General features: G+C 37.6%; 1 protein-coding gene across 2 annotated transcripts in view; it reads left to right on the forward strand.

The window, feature by feature from the left end:
* The window catches only part of LOC137151799 (desmocollin-2-like), a 40,280-nt gene extending 19,800 nt beyond the window's left edge, over positions 1-20,480 (forward strand). Inside the window, exons 8-17 of one of the 2 annotated variants that reach the window (XM_067546266.1) lie at positions 1,510-1,644; positions 2,886-3,071; positions 5,807-6,066; positions 6,193-6,335; positions 8,643-8,858; positions 12,368-12,598; positions 14,141-14,262; positions 16,336-16,563; positions 17,129-17,174; positions 17,255-17,389. In XM_067546266.1, coding sequence (XP_067402367.1) covers positions 1,510-1,644; positions 2,886-3,071; positions 5,807-6,066; positions 6,193-6,335; positions 8,643-8,858; positions 12,368-12,598; positions 14,141-14,262; positions 16,336-16,563; positions 17,129-17,164 — 1,557 coding nt within the window. In that variant the 3' untranslated portion in view covers positions 17,165-17,174; positions 17,255-17,389. Of the gene's footprint in view, positions 1-1,509; positions 1,645-2,885; positions 3,072-5,806; positions 6,067-6,192; positions 6,336-8,642; positions 8,859-12,367; positions 12,599-14,140; positions 14,263-16,335; positions 16,564-17,128; positions 17,175-17,254 lie in introns of both variants that reach the window. The other variant, XM_067546256.1, reaches the window with a different exon arrangement.
* Positions 20,481-21,523: the final 1,043 nt, after the last annotated feature.

The following is a 21,523-nucleotide window of genomic DNA, read 5'->3' on the forward strand; positions in this document are numbered from 1 at the left end:
ATTACCTGTAATGATTTAGAAACAAGAATCTCCCTTAACTGGGGGGAAAAACAGGTGAACTGGAGTCTGTGTCACGGAAGCAGAAAAAGTTCAATGTGAGAGCAGAGCAGCAAAGCAATATTGACAAATCTCTGAAGTACCTTGTCAGCATCGCTTGACTGTTCCACTCGCACAGGAGACTGGGAGTTCCTAGGCAAACAACAAAGAGTGAAGAAACAGAGCAATAGGGCTTAGCAGTGGACTAAATTAAAAAAGGCTGCAGTGTTTGTACAGAGGGATGTTGTGAAATAGTTATGCCCATCAATTTTCTGTGTAGACAAGACCTTAGAAAAGAACGATGCTGAGGTGCTGGGTATTGTGAATGAGAAATGCAGTATTAGGGTGATGGCCATGGAAAGTGAATCTTGAGAGTAGAGTACCATCACTTAATTCCTACAGATTAATTTTAAGAGTTTATGAAGCAAAGTTATCCCCTCTTTCTCAATAAACCAGATTTAGCCCTGGAAGTCTAAGGAATCCTGATCTACAAAAGCCATTCTTTCTCTCTCAAGTTGTTCAAGTGTTAGTAGGCATCTTACTGCTGTGACTCAAATTATTGCCTAGTTAAGTGCTTCCCCCACCCCCCTCAATGATCCTATCTGGATATGTAAGAGTGCTGCTCCTGCATTCTTTGGCCTTTCTGACAAACATGCCTTATCCATCATAGACTGCACAAAGACTGATCACAGGAGCATTTCCACTCTTTTACATATGTAACAGGTAGAGAGGGCAGCACAAGATTATGGAACTAAAAGATACACTGAAGGATGCAAATGCCTTTGTTCTCCATTCAACGTGGGGAGGGGGAGAGAGTGGAAATTGCATTAGCCAGGAGGGTGAGAGAAAAGAGCAGCAACCAGTGAGTGAAGCTCTTCAGCATCAGAAGACCCAGGAAGAGAAAGCATAGTATGCAGGGAAACTGTCCCACTAGCACCAGACAGGCGGGTATCAGCTTATGTAGAACTCATTCCTTTTCACAGCAGACAGGTGTGTGTGTGTGTGTGTGTGTGTGTGTGTGTGTGTGTGTGTGTGTGTGTGTGTGTGTGTGTGTGTGTGTGTGTGTGGGTGTGTGTGTGTGTGTGTGTGTGTGTGTGTGTGTGTGTGTGAGTGATGGGAGACAACTGGCTGGCACCTCGATATGTGTTTTTTTTAGGGAAGAGGAGACCATTGTGGGCTTGAGACATTAGAGAGCCTTCTCTGGCATTCAACATGACTGACAGTCTCTAGTAAAACTTTCTGAGCTCTGTGTATTGCTTAGCCACTGAAAAATATTTTACTTGTGTTTTTACTGTTTTTTCGATGCATGAAGCTAGTTTTCTAGGACAAAAGAAATAAGACAATAATTATATGTTTAACATTACATCTTTGGAAAGGAGGGGAGGGAAGTAAAGCATTTGATTCTACAGTAAAAGTGACAGGCTGTGAATGTGATAGTTTTATCTATAACCATTTTTTAATGTTCATTTTCAGACAGTAGGCAAACATATATTGTTAATTGAAGTACGAGATATGGCAGGTCAGCCTTTTGGTTTGTGCAATACAGGAACAGCTATCATTACTGTTGGAGATATAAATGACAATGCCCCATATTTTGGCCGTCTAACTGTAAGTTTATGTTTGTTATGCCTCTGTCATAGTTGTGGGGTTGATTGCACCTCTGTCCCCTTTCTGAACTCTGAGTGCACCCCTTGAGGTGTTAGACCTTGTGTCGTGGAGTTGAATCTTGCAATTTTCCCACTCTTAGAATAGAATATTGTACAATACCCTGCCTGTGCCAACTGAGAAGGCCCAATGGGGTTCAAGCACCTACCTGATCCTCTCTGGGCAACCTGTGATCAGTGATGTATGTTGACCAACAACAAGCATTTATTAGCAAAGGGAACAAAGGGAATAGATTATACTATTTCAAAAAAATATAGTCCACATGCATATTTCGTCTCATCTAATCTTCTGCTTAGTTACAAGCTAAATTAGATGGGTTTTTCTGTAGAGTTACAGGAAAAGGACAGAGCCAATTCACATTTTTCCAGGGAAACCCAGGTGTTCTTGGGACCCAGCTGCGACCCATTTTGTTTCTTCGAGAGCGACTCTCCCAGACTCTTTATCTTTGTGTCTTTGGTCTCCGAATACCATGTTTCTTAATTATCTTTATTAAAGGATCTAGATGTGAAGTCTTTTTTTATCTTGGACTGGATTCTTCCAGTCATCCAGCCAGAACAGTTAAGGGCTTGCCTACATGGAAAGTTATACGGATATAAGAAAAAGTGTGAATTTAAGCCGCAATAGTTATACTGGTATAACTCCCCACAAGGACACTTCTTATGCTAGTACAAGAATGCTTTTTTCTGGTTTAGCTTTTATCTCTTTGGTAGCAGTTTAAAATATAAATCTGCTGTAGTGAGGTTTTGTGTTTTTTGTTTGTTTGTTTTTCTCTAATCAATGCATTAAGTATTCTTTATTGGGAAGGTGAAATTCTTTGGATGAAATTCTGGGTCCAGTGAAATCAATGGTGTTTTTTGCCATTGTCTTCACTGGAGCTATGATCATTTATACCAGTTGAGAACCTGCCCCAGAAGGGGGAATCCTGGCCCCATTAAAGTCTGTGGAACTAAGATTGCACCAAGAGAATCTTGCCTATAATCACAGAAAGGGGTGTTTAATCTTCACTGATAGAAAAACAAACAAAGAACCCCAGGAGCCAAAACCTCACTACAAAAGCTTTAGACTTGCCCTTGGATTTAAGGCAATGCATTTAAATACAATATAACTATCTTTCCTGAACTATGTAATTGTGGTACTGTATTCCCTATTTATTTAAATTAAACAGATAATCTTGTTTATTTCAGTATGAAACACAAGTAAAGGAAAACCAAATGAATGTGGAAATACTGAGAATTCCTTGTTTGGACAAGGATGAGCTTAACTCAGAAAGCTGGTACTGTAGATTCAGCATTGTAAAGGGAAATGAAGATAATCATTTCACTATTACAACAGATAGAAACACAAATGAAGGGATATTATGCGTTGTTAAGGTAAGCAAAGATGAAAATATCTTGGGGTTTTTTTGTTTAACACCAATAATCTAGTTTTTGGCTCTAATCCATCCTCAAATTGAATGAACAAATTCACTTGATATTTATCTCCGGGTAGAATTTTTCTCGAAAATGTGTAGCAAATTGGACAACAGGTTAGTCAGACTTGACAAAATGTTTAGATGTATTTCACTCTTTGGACTTCTAATGTTTTTGAGGGAGGGAGTAGAAGAGGAGAAAAGGGGATGCTTTCATTTTAATTCTGTTATAGCATAAAATTCCACATTTGGTTTAATCTGGTTTTGATAAGGAATAGTGCCTTTCACTAGTTTGAAACAGGACTATATATTAACATGAACTAGATTTCTTTTAGTTCATACCAGCAGGGTCTACATGGACCAGTTAGAGCAGCGGTTCTCAACGCCGAAGAAGGCTGGGTGGTATGCGAGCCGTACCGCGCCGCCAAATCCACCACCGCCGGAAGGACCCTCCCACCCACCCTTGCGAAACTCTGCGGGGGAAACTGCGGAAGGGTTTCGGCGGAGGGCATTGTTCCTGCCATAGCCCGCCGCGAAACCCCGCCGCCGCCGAAACTCCCCCACCCCCTTTTTTTTTCCCGAGTGGTACTCGGGTCAGGTACCTGACCTGTACCTGACTGTACTCGGGGTAAAAAAAGGTTGAGAACCGCTGAGTTAGAGCACAGTGTTTCAGAACGCTCTGCAATTCACATAACGCCCTCCCCCTACAGTCCGGAGTGCGATGTCATGTACACAAGCTTATAAAGTCTACATTGAGACGAAGTACCTAAAGAATGCATGATACTAATGTATAGGTTTGCAGGTTCACATCCAGTTTTAAATGCTGATCTTTCTTTCATTTAAGTCAGTCAGAGCTGGCTAAGGTTCTTAAAAGAGGTCCTTCTCTAAAAGATCATATAGTTTTAATAGTTTAAGTGAGGGCTTATAAGAATTCAGGACTTCCTGGTTTTACTATCTCTGCCAATGACTACCCTTAATAACACTTTGGTTTTATCCAGTATAGCTGTTTACAAATGTTTAGCTTCAGTTCATAAAATTACTGTTAAATAAGCGAATATCATCCTCCCATATTTTACTAATGGGGAACAGAAATTTGCAGAGTTTAAGGAACTCATCCCAAGCAGGTCACTTAACCTTCGTTTCTTAACCGTCCACGTAATTTGTTGTGTGTAGGTAAGTGATTATTGCCTTTCTACCTACCTATGGCAATATATGCCTTAGTTCCTGTATAGTCTTCCTCTATACTAGGTATTAACAGACCTATCTTACAGACTGGCAATACGAGATAAAGGGAGGATCACAATTCCTCCCAGACAAGACCTTTAACCTTTTTGTGTCTCCATTTGCTTTTTTGGTTTTTTAAACAATCATAAGTACCTCCCAAAGTGCACAGAAGCTTCATCTGTACTTGGAAAATGTAAATCACTGTTAGGTAGAGATGGTAAGTATGGGTATGGCTAGCTTTCTGTTTAAAACATGATGGTTTTTTTAATCACACAGCACCTTGCTATAATCAAAGTATACCAAATCACTTGAAATTTCTTGTAGTACTAATAGTACAACAGAATAGTTAAAAAGAGTGACTGATACCTTCTAGTCACTGGCCAACACAGGATAACCTTTCTAACAATTCTGCTACAGCTAGTGAGGGTTCGGTTTTAACACTGTGCTTTTCCCACAATGTCCATACTGGCTGAATGGAAGCAGTACATGGCTTCATCATATTTGTCCTCTCAAAGAGGAGAAGTTTATTGGAAAGGGTGAGGTAATTAAACAAAGCATCTCAAGGATATGATTTAAAAAGAAATCCGTATTTATCCGTATTTCTAAAGGTGCAAAAACAACCTGATATGTCAATTAATGTTATAAATGGGAGGCTTACCCCATCTGAAATCCTCCATTGAGGTCAGCATGGATGCCATGTACAAAAAAACTTTTTCCCAGATACTTCTTGACATGCCCACTGCACCACAAGTTCAGAGGCTCTTACTGTTGAATTCTCACTAAGTACTCATATGTATTTCTAATAGGAAAGAATTCTTGACTAGTGGCAGCAGAAAGAAAAAGCAGCAGGTATTCTAGGAAGAAAGTCAGGACATGTCTGTGCTATAGTGGCACAGCTGTGATGCAGCAGCTGTGCCACCAGGGCATAGACGCTTCGTACATCGAGAGATGGAGAGAGTTTTTCTATCCATATAGGTAATCCACCTCTTCAAGAGGCTGTAGTTAGGTCAATGGAAGAATTCTTGGGAGTTAGGTCAACCTACATACAGCACCCAGGGTGCAAAATTGGTCAAAGTCCGGATTGATGTAGCTAGGGCAATCTAATTTTTAAGTGTGGACCAGGCCTCAGGCACAGAAATAAACATATTTTATTTATAACACCAGCCTTGGGGTGAGGAGCAGTCCAAACACAGGGTTACAAATATAATCTTGTTTTGTGGTGCTCCTTAAGCCAGGCTAGGGATATCACTACTTTTTCTTAAATAAGCTGGTACTTAGCACTTTCTGAAAATCAAGCCCTTTTAAGGTTTCTCTGATTGGACACCCAAGAATTGAGGCACCCAAAATAACTAGTCCTTCTGTTAAAATCATGGCCATTTATGCCTTTTGGTTCTTTTTACTATTTTATACATTTTCACATCACAGTTTTTAGCAGGCTTTGGTGAATTTAATGGACATAAATTTATTTTACAGGCATTGGACTACGAAACTACCAGCGTGAAGATACTTGAAGTTACTGTAGCTAATGAGATACCTTATGTAGTAGTACCATACTCTAGTGCACTTGCCCAGAGCACCTGCACTGTTAGAGTTACCATACTAGATGATGATGAGGGGCCAGTATTCAAGCCTTGTTTGTTACCAATAAACATTGACGAATGCGAGAAAATCGGAACGCTAGTTGACAAATACGTAGCAGTGGACCCGGAAACTGGAAATAGTGAAGGCATATGGTATAAAGTATTTTATTATACTGGTTTATTAAATATACAACATTTGGGGTATATGTAGGGAGATAACCATTTGAACAAATTAAAAGCATTATACAATTATTTTTTAAACATTTTTATTTTTACTAGCTATCGGATAGCACCTGGCCAATGTGACTGGATCACCATTGATGAGAAGTCAGGCGAGCTCAGAACTGCTAGACTTTTGGACAGAGACAGGCCAAAAATGATACCCAGGGAGTGCAATGTTACAGTCCTTGCCATAGACCAAAGTGAGTACCAAATGTTATATATAACCTACTTGGTATATAAACGAATCACCCATGCACATGTTCACACACAAATATTCATGGAACTGTGTCACATTAAACTATTTTCCTGTTAACCTGCAGTTGATTGTAATAGAAACAGGCTTTTTACCATTGCATTTTCTGGGAGTAGTATTGTTTTTGGGAATACTGGAGCACTTTCCTTCCCCTGATAGGAGGAAAAAAATAACAATAGTTCACAGGGAATTGGGGTAGCAGGTCTAGTTTCAGCAACTACATACAGCGGGGATGATTTTCAAAAGTATTCATCACCCAGTATTGGGGCCAGGCTTCCAAAAGAGCTCAGTTCCTGTTTAAAATGCTTTGATATTTATTTTGAAATATTTAAAATCTGACAGTTTCATTGGTGATCACTTTTCTTTTGGTTTGTTTCCCTCCCTAGTTCCAAAACGAACCTCCCCCCCCCCTTGATTACAAAAATGTATGGTACCACAGACAGCGATGAGGTTAGTTAGCGGGGGCAGGTGGAATCAGGATTTTATTCTGTAAATACAAAATCCTTGTAAACCCTGTAAATCTTATTTTTAGTTTTCTGTTTTATCCCTTGGAGTCTTATAACTGGGAAGTATATAAGTTAAGAGCACTTTTAAGAGTAACTTTGCTTTACTATCTCTATGTCATATTTGTGCTACCTTTTCCAGTATCCTATTTAGGGCTAGATTCTTCAACATTTGTCACAATAAATAGTATTTACTCAGATTAGTAGTCCCTGTTTACCTGGGATTACTCAACCAAGTAAATACAACTCATTCATAAGGGTTGCGAAATCAGGTACTCAACTCTTTTTTAAAAAAAACAAAAACAAAAAAACTTTCAAAACCAAAATCTAATATTAAATTAAAAGATTACCGATTCTCTATTTCTGATTATACAACCTATGTGTATTCATCTATATTCTTCATTATCATAGGAAAAGACATAATTGAGATAAGCTAATGAAGTACCCTTTTTGTTTCCCAAATGCTAAGCATAGTTAATAGATTCTCAAGGTAAATTTAGTGATTGCAGCCCAGAGATTTAAAGCAAAAATGCCATGGGCCCAGTGGCAGGATTTAGCACTTAACTATTAAAAAATGAATGGAAATAAATTAAAGTTCTTCAAATTGCTTTGTAAGCAGAACCTGTACTTAAAAAGTTTAATTTTCAATGTAATAAGATCACTCAAATTTTACATTTTAAAATGCTAAATGTAAATAGTTTGATTATGCCAATTTGTATAATATTGTATATAATGTAAATACAATATATAACAGTGAGCAGATATCTGTAAAAGTAAGTGGTAAGAAATAATTGAATTCAGCATTCTGCATGTGTAAGTCTTAGTCATTTCTGTGGAGGTCACTAGATAACTTCAGGTATAGACAGTGGGTCAGGAGTTAAGCTAGACGGAGGAGGAAGAGTTTATTGGCTTTAGTGTTGTCATAGGTCTGTTATGTGGTGAGGTGGCATTGCTGCACCCCATCACCAGAAGAAGATGCAAGGGAAAGAATAGGGACAATAGAAGAACTGTATCTGAAAGGAATTCACATCCCCAAGCAGGACCATAGTCAGCCAAAAAAAGTGGGTGTGTATGTGTGGACATCAGTCTGTGGAACTGTTGACTCCTGCCTCCTGGTGCATCATACTCCCATTTTCGTAAACAACAATATTTAGTTTTGATCAGGATGGAGAATCTGTAATGATGTAAAAACAGATATTGGAGATTGGGGACAAAAGCAGGATTCTTTACCACAAGACTTAGAAATGCCCATTGGAATAGCCTGCATTTTAAAAGATCTTATGACAATTCAAGACAAGGATCTAGCATACAATCTATTATGAATGATTCATCTGTCTTTCTTCCTTGAAGGGGAGATAAAGGTCCCAGTTGCAGGTCTCCCTGCAGCTTTGTTCTTGGAAAGGCAGGGGAGTCAGCATGGGGCAGATTTTTCTTTAGAGGAGCTGAAACACCTTTTCCCTCCTACCCAATGCTCCCAGAAATGCTGGGTTCTCCCCAGGGAGGCATCAGCTCCTGACTTCATTTCACCTGCTTATTGAGTCCTCACATCAGCAGTCCAGGGGAAAATAAAGCTTTGTGAAATCAGTGCTCTTACAAGCTAGGGGAGAGCTGGGGAAACTCCCCCTCTGATTTTATTTTTAAATCCTGGGTACTAGCTTGGGTTAGATGAAACCAGGGAGTTTTAAAACTTGCAGAGCATTAAAAGTTAAACAGTAAAAAACAGTAATGAAATTATGATTTCTGTCTCCTAGATGGTAAAACAGGTACTGGAACAGTGTGGGTTACCGTAGTCCCTGTGAACAGATATTCCCTGAAGCTGAATCCAACAGATTTTCTAATATGCAGAGACAGAAAACCAGTTCTTATTACTGCAATTGATCCTGATGTGTCTTCCCGTTCTGTACCTTTCACATTTGATATTGCTGATAGGAGCATGGGTTCAGGATGGCAAACAGCACCTCATGATGGTATGCAATATTGTGAATTATTCTTATTTTTAAAAAGAACATTAATCGTTTTAACTGCCAGATTTATTGCATCTTTTCAATATGCAGATTTGTGCCACTTTTTTTATATGTTTGACATACTTAAATTAAGTATTTGGTGATTAATCCTACCATAACAGAGTCACAGAAAGCATGCAAATCCTCAGCCAGGAAGTAGCAAAGCAAGAAAGAAACCAATATGATCAAACAGAAAGATACAAATGTGGGGGTTTTTTTAACCTAAAAGGTATTATTAAAAAAAAATGGAAGTCCAACCCTAGTGAAGCAGTAAAAAGGAACACGGCAAGCAAAAAGTATGTAAATTAGGAGGACTAATGGCAGAAATGCTAAATTTCATGAGATCAGTCTTCACCAAATGAGGAAGTTAGGGAATCACCTATTCCAAACTAGGGCCAGATTCAAGTTCCTTTTGTAGCCCTCTTGAGAACCTTCACTACAGCCCCAGCCTGCCTCTAAAATGAGTAGCCCAATGCTGCCTGCCTGCACAGCCCCCAGCAGATAGCACCTGGAGAAACAAGAGAAGGAGAGGAGCTTCAGAGAGCTTTGTGCTCCAACTATTCTGGCTTTGGAATGGCCAAAATTTGGAGAAGGGGGGAACTTCTGTAAGTTACAGCAGATACAGGAGCTGCTCTAAGTACTCTGAGGGCCATGCTGGCACCTTGATCAACCCAAAAATAGGAAGGCACAGAGGTGGACCGTGTCTTCTGAAAGGCACAGCACAGAATCTGAATCCTACTCTTTTCAGGTAATAGAGATGAGATTAAAGTGTCAGAGGAGGGTGATGGAATAAACTGAAAAACAAAGTAACAGTCACCAGAAACAGATGGGTTTTTAAGAATAAAATGGCTGAGCCGCCAACACTAGTATACAATATCTCTTTAAAATGAGATATTACACTAAATGATTACAAGATACATGTTTATATTGGAACTAGTCAAAAACAGATTAAAAAAAATTGCAGACCTGTGTTTTTCCCCGATTTTGTGTTCTGTACCTCAACCTCTGTAAGATCCAGCCTTTCCTCTCTCTCCAGACATCTATAATTCTTGTTCAGGCCCTCATCACATTTGTTCTTAACTATTGCAACCTTCTCCTCTCCAGCCTTGACAACTGCCACATTGTCTTTCTTATATGAATTCAAAATGCTGCCCCAGTGATCATTTTCCTCATCTGTCATTTCAACTCTTTGCATCTCTCTCCTTCTCCAGTTTGTGAGCCACAAAAATTCCTTCTCTTCACTTTTAAGGCCCTTCTGTTACCCACAAATTAGGGCATGCCATCTTTGCTAGTCCATAGAGCTCCAGGTGTTAACTGGTTAATTTAGGCACCCCCACCTTTTCCTAGTCTGTAGGGCTCTGGATGTATTCTACCATGGATTTGCAGGACCTTTCACCAGTGAGAGAGCTTTACACAGTAATATCCTTAACCTATATTTATCAACAATTACCAAACTTAATATACATGCTAAGCATACAATGCAATGCTCACCAATCCTGATCATGTAGGCAGACTTTCCCTCTTGGCCAGGCAAGGTCAATCTCATCTGGGTTCTGTTTGCTGCACGTCATGGTCATGCAGAGGATTCTAGCAGCTCTGATCTTGGGCTGTGTCTTGGAAGTGAATTCTTCTTCTTTCAGTCTTTTCTTCTTATTATTCCTATTCCTCAGTTTCTCCCCCCTCTTGGAACCCAGTTTTATAGTGAAACTTGAGTCTTGCTTAATTATACCTTAACCAATCATTTTACTAAAATATTACAAAATAATTTTTTGACCAATCCTAATGTATTGCAAAATAATTCTTTAATCAATCGTACCCGATCACATTGATTTAAATATTACACACTTAGCTATGCAGCAGACAGAAACAATCAAAGAATCAGACAGAAATAATTCAGATTAACAATAGAGAAGTGAATACCATAAAGACAAAACAATAAGAAGTGTAGATTTTACATCACAACTGTTAAGTAATTCCTTGCCAGAATGAATGCTATCAAACAAAGTTTTCTTTAAAAATCTTAAGATCTGTTTCTTTACCTGGTGGTGGTAGGTACTATTAGGACAGTAGCACCTTCTTAACAGCCCAATATTACATTGTCTAGATATAATTTCAGGAAGGTAAAGAGGGGACTATATGCTTCTTGGCTTATGGCTGCTCTCTGTCCTAATATGGCTGCTACTGCTTAGCCAAGCCCGCCCCCCTTAGATCTTACACTTTTTGATCTGTCTCACCCTACCTATAAATATTATTCACTATTGAGATGTCTACTCCTGCCTCCATTCTCCTTATAAGGGCTGCCGATTTTCTTAGATTTTCCAACAAGCACCTTTGTTTTTTCTCACTTGCCTGCAAGGAGCTCCCCATAAACATCCACAAAGCCATTTCACACCACCTCCTTCAAACTCTCCTGTACCATGATAACTACAAAAATTTGACTGTGGTTAGGCACTGCTTATCATGCTGTTTCTAATCGTCACATTGTTACCTTGAAAGGAATCAAATTTAAAAGGAAATAGATACACAAGAGAAAGTTAAACTGTGGAACTCCCTACCACAAGACATTAATGAGGCCAAGAGCTTGGAGGGATTAAAAAGTGATTAGAACTTTATAAAAAAAATGACAGTTTCATTAGATAAACTGAAATATTTTAGAAGGGATATACAGTTTCATGCCTCAGGGAAAACATAACTGGTAACTGTTGGGAGTTAGGAAGAAATTTCTCTAGTGGGCATTCTACTTAATGTTGCCCAATATTGGTGTCTTGCATCTAGCTGTAAGGAATCTATTCACTGGCCACTCACTACCAGAAACAAGATACTAAACTAGAACTGCTCATCGGATTGATTATGTCAAGTCTCATGTTAGGGAATGGAGGAAGGGTTAATTAGCTTTTGTTTGTTTAATAGAGAAAAAGACAACAGAATGTGCCTTCATTAGGAGCAGAGTCTGGGATCTTTCACTGTGAAAAAACAAATATAATTTAAATTGATAAAACTGAAAACAAACAAAAACAAAACCCACCCAAGTTTCATACCAGGGACCTTCAGAAAAGGACTATGCAGCTTTCACTTCTCATTTCCTGGTCTTAATCATTAACAAACTACACAGAGAAAAAGGGTGTAAATCTTAGAAATAACTTAGGGTATCCATTGCACTGATGAAACTTAACTGTATGGTACAGCACAAAATAACTGCTTTCCTGTTCAGTAACTGAAAGTTGAAGAATTACGCTCCAATCCTGCAAAGAAGTCTGTGTGGGCAGACCCTTACACTTGTCCCATGCCTCACTGATTTTTATTTAATACACTAGTGGCTTCAGTGGGATGTTTTGTATTCAGGTGACGTAGTCCAGCCTCATGGACTCCTTTGCAGGGCCAGAGCCCTTAGAAATTTCCTTTCCATCAGTTACAAAGAAAAAGTAACAATTGGTTTAACATTAACATTGGATTTATTTGGTCTTTCTTTGCAGCTCAATCTATATATCTTTCACCAAGGAGTGATATTCCATTTGGAACATATAAAATTCCTATCAGTGTAAGAGATAGTGGAGGAAAACAAGGAACAAGTATGATTACAGTTCGCTATTGTGATTGTACTACTCCAAGTGATTGTGACAGGTCAGGTCGACAGTCTTCACCATTTATTACCCTTGGTGTATGGGCCATCCTCGCAATGATCCTGGGATCACTATTACTGCTATGTAAGTACGTTGGTATTTTTATATGAAATGAAAACCTATTCTTTAAAAATTAGATACAAGAGTCTATTGCAAAATTGACACTGCCTCTTCCATTCAGATTCTTTTATAGCATGTCACCATAATATCTGAGCAACTTCCAGAAGTGCATTAAATGATGTGACTAACATCTGTCACTTGTAGTTCTTTTTTTTCTCTCTTCCTCTCCCAGGGGAAAGTTGACGTCTGGAACTGTTGTTGTATGGTTATTTTATTTCACATATATGTAAGCTAAGCTATGTGTTCTTCAAACTAGCAAGGGAAAGTTTTTAAGAAGTGTACTGTGCACTTGGAACAAAAGGGGTTTAGGTTAGTGGGTGGTGATTAGATCTTTGTGAGAGTTTACTTCAAAGTCTTGGGGAAGCTTCTGGAAAACTCTTATCAGTGCAGATGAGTTTTAGTCTTGTGGTGGACAGTTTTGATTTTGCCGGAGAAGTGAGGTCCTTCTGCAATTTTGGGCAATACTTTACATATTGTGATCTTAAACCATCGAGGTGCCTTGAAAATAGAAGACTGAGACCTTGAATTGACATGGTATTTTATGAGAAGCCAGTGCAGTGAACGGAGACAGTCTTGATGTGCTTATGTTTGAGGAGACAAGTTGCCACATTCTGTACTAATTGGAGTTTCCTCAGGTCTGATAGCTTTATACCCAGTAGATAATATTGCTGTAGTCCAACTGAGAAGTGACAACTTGTTTTCCTCTTCCCATCCTCTCATATCTAGTTTTTATTCTTAATTGGATCTACTACTTCTAAAATCTTGAAGGACAGTAACCAGAAACAGTTCAAGTCACTAACTACAGATAATACTTTTTTATCAAACATGTTTTTCACTTAAAATTAACTAAACTTACTTATTAAAAACTTACTTATATATCCAGAATATTTAAGGAAGTCTTATTTAACTAATATTTGTGCATTTCTAATTGAAGTCCTGTTTCCATCTAAATAGAGCTTGACACAAATCTATAAGTAAAAAATTCATCTAACAAATACAAAATTCATCATTTTCTAATAATGAGAAAATGTAAAATTCAAGAATCGGAATAAATGGATGTTAAGTGATATAGCTACTTAAATGTATAGGCATACTATATCCTCTTTGTTAGCAAAAAGTAGTACCAAATTTAGGGTAAAGGCTGTATTTAGTTGCATATAAATATGTTTTAATGATTACTAACCAAGGAGAGACAGCCTTTGTATGGGGAAAATAACGAAGAACCCAAATGGAAAACAAGATAAAAATCAAATATTTAAATCAGGGTGTCCTGCTTACTGATTTAATCCATACACCTCATTTTCAGATAAAATGATTTTTGCACACTAGAGTATTATTTATAGGCCTGAAATTTGCTGGTCACTAATCACACTTAGTATTTTATCTCTAAACACAAACCAAAATACTTGATCAATAGTGGACTATCTACATATTCTTGTCCGACACACACAAAAATCCAGTACATTTATACTCAGATGCTTTTTCATTTTATTTTCTCTTATGTAGTAATCCTTATTACACTTTGTGGCTGTTATGGCATGGGGCCAGTGAGAAAACCTGTGACTGATGATTTAGCTAATCATCACTTAATTATATCAAACACAGAAGCACCAGGAGAAGAAGTGATGGTGAGTTATGCTTTTATTTATTTAAATATAGGAACATGTAACAAAGATATTATAGCACCTCAGTATGACATGGAGACCCCCTGCAAATTTGTGAATCAGTGCTTAAGTGAAACAATAAAAAGCAAGGATAATGCATTAGTAAATGTATTGTTCATTTGAAAAGCATGGTTTAATTTTTAAGTAGGGGGTGGGTTAGATAGGAAAAGGGGAAGGGAGCTCAATCTTGATGGAGGGGAGGGGTATTTAGTAGAGGGAATCCCGGACAGACTGTGGAGACATGGACAGAAGAGTCTCATTAAGTAGGGCACACTCTCCTCCATAACCTAGAATTGAATCCTGGAATCCTGAGTTTTTACATTCCTCTACAGTCAGCAAGTATATGATAAACCCACTGGCAAATTATGTTTCTCCCAATTCTAGTGGCTGGTCTATACAAAGGGTAACAGTGTGTAACTGCTACCAGTTACTCTGTTAGCTCAAGTGGTAGAAGTTTGTGCTGGGGATCTAAAGTTCCTGCCCTTGCTGATGACCCTTGTTGGAGCTCCATGTGGAGCCACATGACAATTTTTAAAAAGTAAGAAACTGTGTCCAAAACCCCCCACCTTCTATCCAAAGAAAATTACCTTTGCAAAGTCAAGCACTCAGTTTTGGAAACGCAGAATTGCAAAGGGAACATTCATTCTGCAAAATGGTAAAGTTACTAAACATATGTATATGCTAGGAGCTATCAGAGCAGCTGGGGCATTGCAGATAGGAGAGAGAGCCAGGTCCTGTCCCTCACCTGGTACAGTTCCAGTGGCTCCTGCTGCCCCTTCTCAGGGGCAACACTCCCACATGCCCCCACCTTTCAGGGTCGGAGGAGAGGAGAAGATAAACCCGATCAGGCTTCCCCCTCCAAAAAAGCCCCCCAAACATGCCATGGCCCAGCCCAATTTCCTTTCTTGGGACACTATGCAGAGAAGGGGCTTCCCAAACAGAGTGAATGGAGAAATGAGGTGAGAACTGAACCAGAGCTCTCCACACCCTGCCATGTGCATGACTCAGGGCATGTCTACACTGCAGGCTACATTGGCACTGCAGCAATTGATGCAGTGGCAATTGACTGAGCAGGTCTATTGAAGACCTGCTCAGTTGATTTGCTAAGCACTCTCCCATTGACTCTAGTATTGCATTGGAATGAGAAGAGTAAGCTATGTCGATGGGAGAGGTGTCTTAGTGAAGACAGTGTGGCTATTTGATGCAAGGTATGTTGACATCAGCTACGTAACATAATTTGCATACCTTTGTGTTGACATTGCTACCCAGTGTTGACAAGCCCTCAGTCTATCTCCTCTGGAGTAACAACCTTCTGGTGCCACCTAATGTTGCTCAGATAATACCAGTCCATACTGAAGGTTCTGGATTCAAATCATAATCATGCATTTGGGGGGGAGGGCGGAGGAAGCTGTTATGGTTGCACACAATAGCAGTTTTTTCCTGTTTTAAAACATTTAATCATATTATAAATGTTTAATGTTATTTAGGTTTCAAAAAGTTAGGAAATGCCAGATTTATGATTGCCTGTGTAACCTTAAATTGGCCTCCCCTTGTGCATAGGCATTGTGATAGTCTTTAATTACATACTTTTTAGTGTTTGACTTTGCAACCTAAATAACATTTTATTTTTTTATGTAATATTTTATAGCATATAAGCAAATGATCTGTAATATGGAAAGTATTACGAGATTTAGTGATTACAAGATACAAGTATCTGAGTGCTTTTTGCTTCCCAAAGTGATCATTGTAGGAGGCTCTCTAAACATTTAAGGAATGGCTGTCAACTGTGCTTGATTTATGCACAAACTACTTTTGACATCCATGAGTGTTTGGCATGGAGTCAATGCAATACTGTATGCAACGCAGAACCGATACATTTCAGTTTAAGCATTGACAGTTTGTCTTTTAACTTTTTGAAGTTTATATGTTCAAAAACAGAAGTGATAAAAGAAAAGGAACTATTTCTTCATTAGAAAAAATGTACATCTGAAGTATTTTGGTAAGATTTTTCCCCCCCACTATTATCTTTGCTTTTAGGATCCAAATATAATTCCTCTACAAGCTGCAACAGTAAATACTAGTGATCATGGGGTTGGCATGGGCACAATAGGACATGAAGTAAAAACTGGGGGACAGAATTTTGAAATGTCCAAAGGAGGACATCAGACCCTGGAATCAGTCAGGGGATATGGACAGACTGCGATGGATTCAGGCAGATACTCATACTCAGAATGGCAGAATTTCACACATTCTCGTCTAGGTGAAGTAAGTATTCGAATATTTGTCTCAAGTGTCACACTTAGAATGATAACCAATGATTAAATTAGACAGTTCCCTCTCTTGCCCCCTTTTGGCTGTTTTTAGACCACTCTTTGTTTTGGTGTGTTTCTTTTTGGGGATAATTGGAGATAGCAAAATGAAGAAAATCATCTGTTTTTAAGCAGAACTACTATTTTTCATTTAGAATGCCACTCCTGTATCTAATAGAGAGAGAAGAGTGAGTGTGTGTGCATGCAGACATACTTGCTTTTGTGTCCATTGTACTCATTTTATCTAAATGCTTCCAAGGATTAAAATTTAAGGCGTGAGTGTTAGAGGTGGTGCATGTATTGCTGTGCAATATAAGAAAATGAATGTACACCATGCACTGAAGATCAGTTTTATATGTAAATCATGCTTTTAATATTAATTTCAAATGGATTTTAATTAACAGGTTAACGAGTTTCTTCACATTTTATTGTTACATGTGTGATCAGTAGAAAATTTTTGTTAAATACTTATTTTATAGTATGAAAGATAGAGACCAATCATGTGCATTTTTTGTATATAGGAATCCATTAGAGGACACACTCTGATTAAAAATTAAACAATAAAAGGTAAATCAAAAATTATTTTTATGGCATATGTTTAGGATAACAGTTTAAGAAAACTAATAATATGCTTTCTTTTTATGCAGAAGGTGTACATGTGCAGACAGGATGAAGAGAATAAGCATTCTGAAGACTATGTCCTTCCATATAACTATGAAGGAAGAGGATCATTGGCTGGTTCTGTAGGCTGCTGCAGTGATCAGCAAGAAGAGGAGGGGCTTGACTTTTTAGATCAGCTGGAACCCAAGTTTAGGACATTAGCAGAAACCTGTATAAAGAGATAAGTGTGCCCGTCCCAGTACTGAAATCTGTAAATAAATGGTATTGTTGTACTTCTCACAGGATAGATACTTTTAAAGATGAATTCAGCAGATTGTATTTTTTTTCTTGCTGAGGGAAGTGGTTTATCAAAATGTATTTAGGATAATTATAAGTGTGTAAATTCTGCATTGATTTTTGTAGTGCATAATAGATTTTGAACATGTACTCATTACATTTAAGATATAAATGTCAAAGCATATGTTTCTTTTAAAATCATGTGAATACAGTAATATTGCATTCTACTTAGCATATTTTCTTGTGTGTGTTTATTTTTAATACAAGACTTAGCGTATTCCTTCTTTTAGGTTTTCACCTTCAAATGTTTATTTGGCTTGGGATGTGGAAAGCTTTTTCATTCATTTCTTTTTCTTTATAGGAAAAAGTGTGTATCAAAAGAACTTGTTTTAATGTCTTACCTGTATAAATTGAGATACAAGACTTAGTCTAAAATTTACTTGTAAAATTAAGATACTAGATAATTACATTAGAAGAAACTTTATGTTGAATGGAAAACAAAAAGAAAAAAGAAAACCAGTATGCATTGTATATATATGTAACAACGTTCAAAAGTATATTTCCTCCTATTGGACTATCCTATACTATAAACGTATTATCCCAAGGGATGTAGATAAGTATTGTACATAAGCATTTTTAGTAATAAGATTGGAGATCGAGTTCAATATATAAGAATGTCTTGTAATGCAAATGCAGTACACTAGATCCTTATATTCTGAACTCGTGATTTCCAAGGATATTCCTTATCATGTTTATTCTGTAATTATATAATTTGTACCTCAGCTGTTTGTGAGCTTGAATATAACACCACCAGAGATGGCAAATGGTGCCTAAAGTTTTATACAATATGGCTGCTCATGCCTACTGTAAAATTCAGGGTAGGTAGTTGTTGCTGGAGAGAAAAAGGATGCCAAGGCTAAGAAGGCAATAACAACTTTATTTTTAATTGTATTATGGAATCATTGTCACTTCTTTCTGTGAGCAGAAGTGACACAAAATATGGCATAAAACTGGGCCCAGAGAGCATTGATAACATTTTCTTTTAAAAAATATTTAAAAGTGATGCCCACTGTTATAGACAGTAAATATCCCACTATTTATTAATATGAGGAATTGTAATTTACTCACAGGTACAAATATAGACAGATCCTAAGGAAAATTTAGAAATGTATTGCTCAAGCATAATTAAAACACTATTAAAATACGTTTACACTATACTGTATATAAGACTGTGACCTCATGATTTTGCTACCAAGATATAAACCACCATTTCCTGAATTCAGTAAGTCTTCAGCTGGTTAACATTTGCTATCCTAGGTAAGGTATAGTCATCTTTCCTGTGCTCCCAGGATTCTTTTGTGCATTAAATAAATGTACCTTGTATTATGAAAAAAACTTGTAGAACTACTTTTAGTTTTTTGTAACACTGCTTTTAGAAGTTGCTCTGTAAACATATGCCTTAGGATGGAAATTGATTTTAAACTGTATTTTATAATTGTTTTTTAAAACAAGTTATCCATGACAAAGGGTCACGTTGCTCTGAATCTGTGTGGAGAACTGCCATTGATCTATTGATGACAATGAGAATTCCACACATGGATACAAGTCAAGGCAAAACCCTAATTGTCTAAAGAACTGCAAAAGGTAGATACCAAACTTTACACTTTTCTAAGTAACATTTGATCTATCTCATACAGTAAGTAGACTTCAGAATATTTTAATAAGAACTAATAGTGATAAATAGTCTTCACAAGGACAAAAACTGTTAAGGTATTTTAGGTTATCAGTAGTCTGTCTGGCAGTGGAGCTGAATTTACCTTGAGCAATGTCCACTGCCAACAATAAAGGGAAGACTATCACTGAGATCAAAGATTTAAATAAGATTCAAGATATTCTGAACTAGTCGTTACAATAAAAGTGAATGCTGGTAGCATTGCTACTCACCCATATCAGTGAGTTTCTGTGTATTTTAAGGGTCAGGACCTCAGCCAGTGTAAATTGGCATAGCTTCTTTGATGCAAATGAAGCTATGCTGATTTCACACCAACTGAAGATGAGGCCCTGAGGTTCTTATTAGTTTCTCTCTGTTTCATATATAGTATCTCCAATGTTAGGTGTAGATATTTAAAGATGACTTGATTTACTCCTCCCTTTAGAATCTTTTTTTAGCTATAAGAAAACCTGTGATTCGTGAGGGTCCATGCTAAATGTAACAAAATAAACTCAGCAGTCTTTATAAACACTGGAGATAAGAAGTAAAACTCCAGATCTATGGTTTCAGTACTCAAGAAGACACTGGAGTAGTACTCTGCTTAGAAATCATGGGTGCCAAAAAATATATATATATATCCATGGTGTGACTTAACTGAATGTATTAAAGCCAAAAGCATGTTACAAATCTCATTTACATTCACCATTCATGCTGTTTTTTATTATTTTGTACATTTCACTCACTGTAGACAATTCGATTAAATTAGGCAGTTCCATTTTCTGGCTCTCATACACTTGTACGTTGCTGCATGCATTTCTTGAATGGCAGGTGAATATTTTAATCCAATAAACCATTTTCTATTGACATTACCATTAATTTTTTAAACATGTTTGTTACTACCAAGCTTAAATATGGGGCCTTATCTACTTGGTAGTATTCCTGTTAAATTTGGTAACCTTACACTGAAAAAAGTAATACCCTATACTAGAAAAATAATTTCATAATGGGTTGTCTAATCCTGTTAATTTGAGAACTTTCTATAAAACCTTAAGATTTATAAATATTAAAAAAAAACTATAAAATAATTGCAGTGTTTCAACATGTATACTTCACTGATTGTTATTATCTTGGATCATCTTGAAAAAAGACTTGTTCTCTCCAACTAGGTAATTTCAAAACCTGTCTAGTTGTGTAAACATCTTGTTTAATGTCATCATTTTGTAATAAAATATTTTGTACAACAGTGAGTAATAAAATGGATTTTTGGAAAATAAAAGGATTGCAAAAGAGTTCATTCTTTTATACTAAAATAACTATATGTAGACCTGAATCTATGCAAATGCAATATCAATTAAAATATGGACTGTTACAAGCTAGCCATGAAGTTGACCTGATTTAATTATAGGAAATTTCTGAAGTTAAATACGTTTTATGTATTGCAAAACAACTAAATGGAAAACTGCTTATCTACTTCACATTGGCCCAGCAGCCCACTGATTTTTATGTAGAACTCCTCTGTGAAACCAATGGAGAGTTCTGGTTAAAACTGTTGGTCTAGTATGCAGTGACGCTTGTTCAGTGTTCATAAAGTGCTCTGCGACTCATAAAAGTTCCAATAGTGTTTAAGTCCAAAGTGTTGTTCAACCCATATCATACCACTTTGATGGACTGTGTTGCTTGGTATGATATTTCAAAGAATACGTATGATTTTTAAGGCATGGGCACAAATGGCTGAAACTTTCTAAAAAGGCAGGTGCACTCAGAATCCTGAAGCTGCAGAATTGAACACAATATTATTGGAGTTGTAAAAGCTGTAGCACATCAACAGTGTGCGGGTTCAGAAAGAGGGAAGGAAACACGCTCAGGAGGTGGGCATGTTCCACTCAGAGCCAAGATCAGTACCATGACCCTTTCCTGCATATGGGACACACCACAAACAGGTGCCACTTATCCCAGCTCTGAATTATAATAGGCATAGATCATGAATTTTGACAGCCTAGGAAGTGGAAGAAGAGGAGCATCTTCAGTGCCCCAGCATTGTGGAGGAAGAAGTTCTTTGTACTTCAGGTCTCTTAGGGAGAATGCTTGTGAGTGGTACTTGCTATACCCTAAGCGTAAATCAGCACAGCCGCAGGGCAGCAGTGAGGGAACTTGCCAGCATGATGTGACAGGGTAAAGATGTGATTAGGCACCACAATCTACTCAGATTTGCCTTCTGAGACAGAGCACTACTGACTGCATTGGATGTCTTTTCCCTTGTGCTCACCAGTGCTGTACAGTGAGATTAGTACTGTTTCCTGTTCAGGAG

The sequence above is a fragment of the Emydura macquarii genome, unplaced genomic scaffold (genome assembly GCF_026122565.2).
Source record: "Emydura macquarii macquarii isolate MOO-44397 ecotype Brisbane River unplaced genomic scaffold, CSIRO-AGI_Emac_v2 contig_212, whole genome shotgun sequence".
Lineage (NCBI taxonomy): Eukaryota > Metazoa > Chordata > Testudines > Chelidae > Emydura > Emydura macquarii.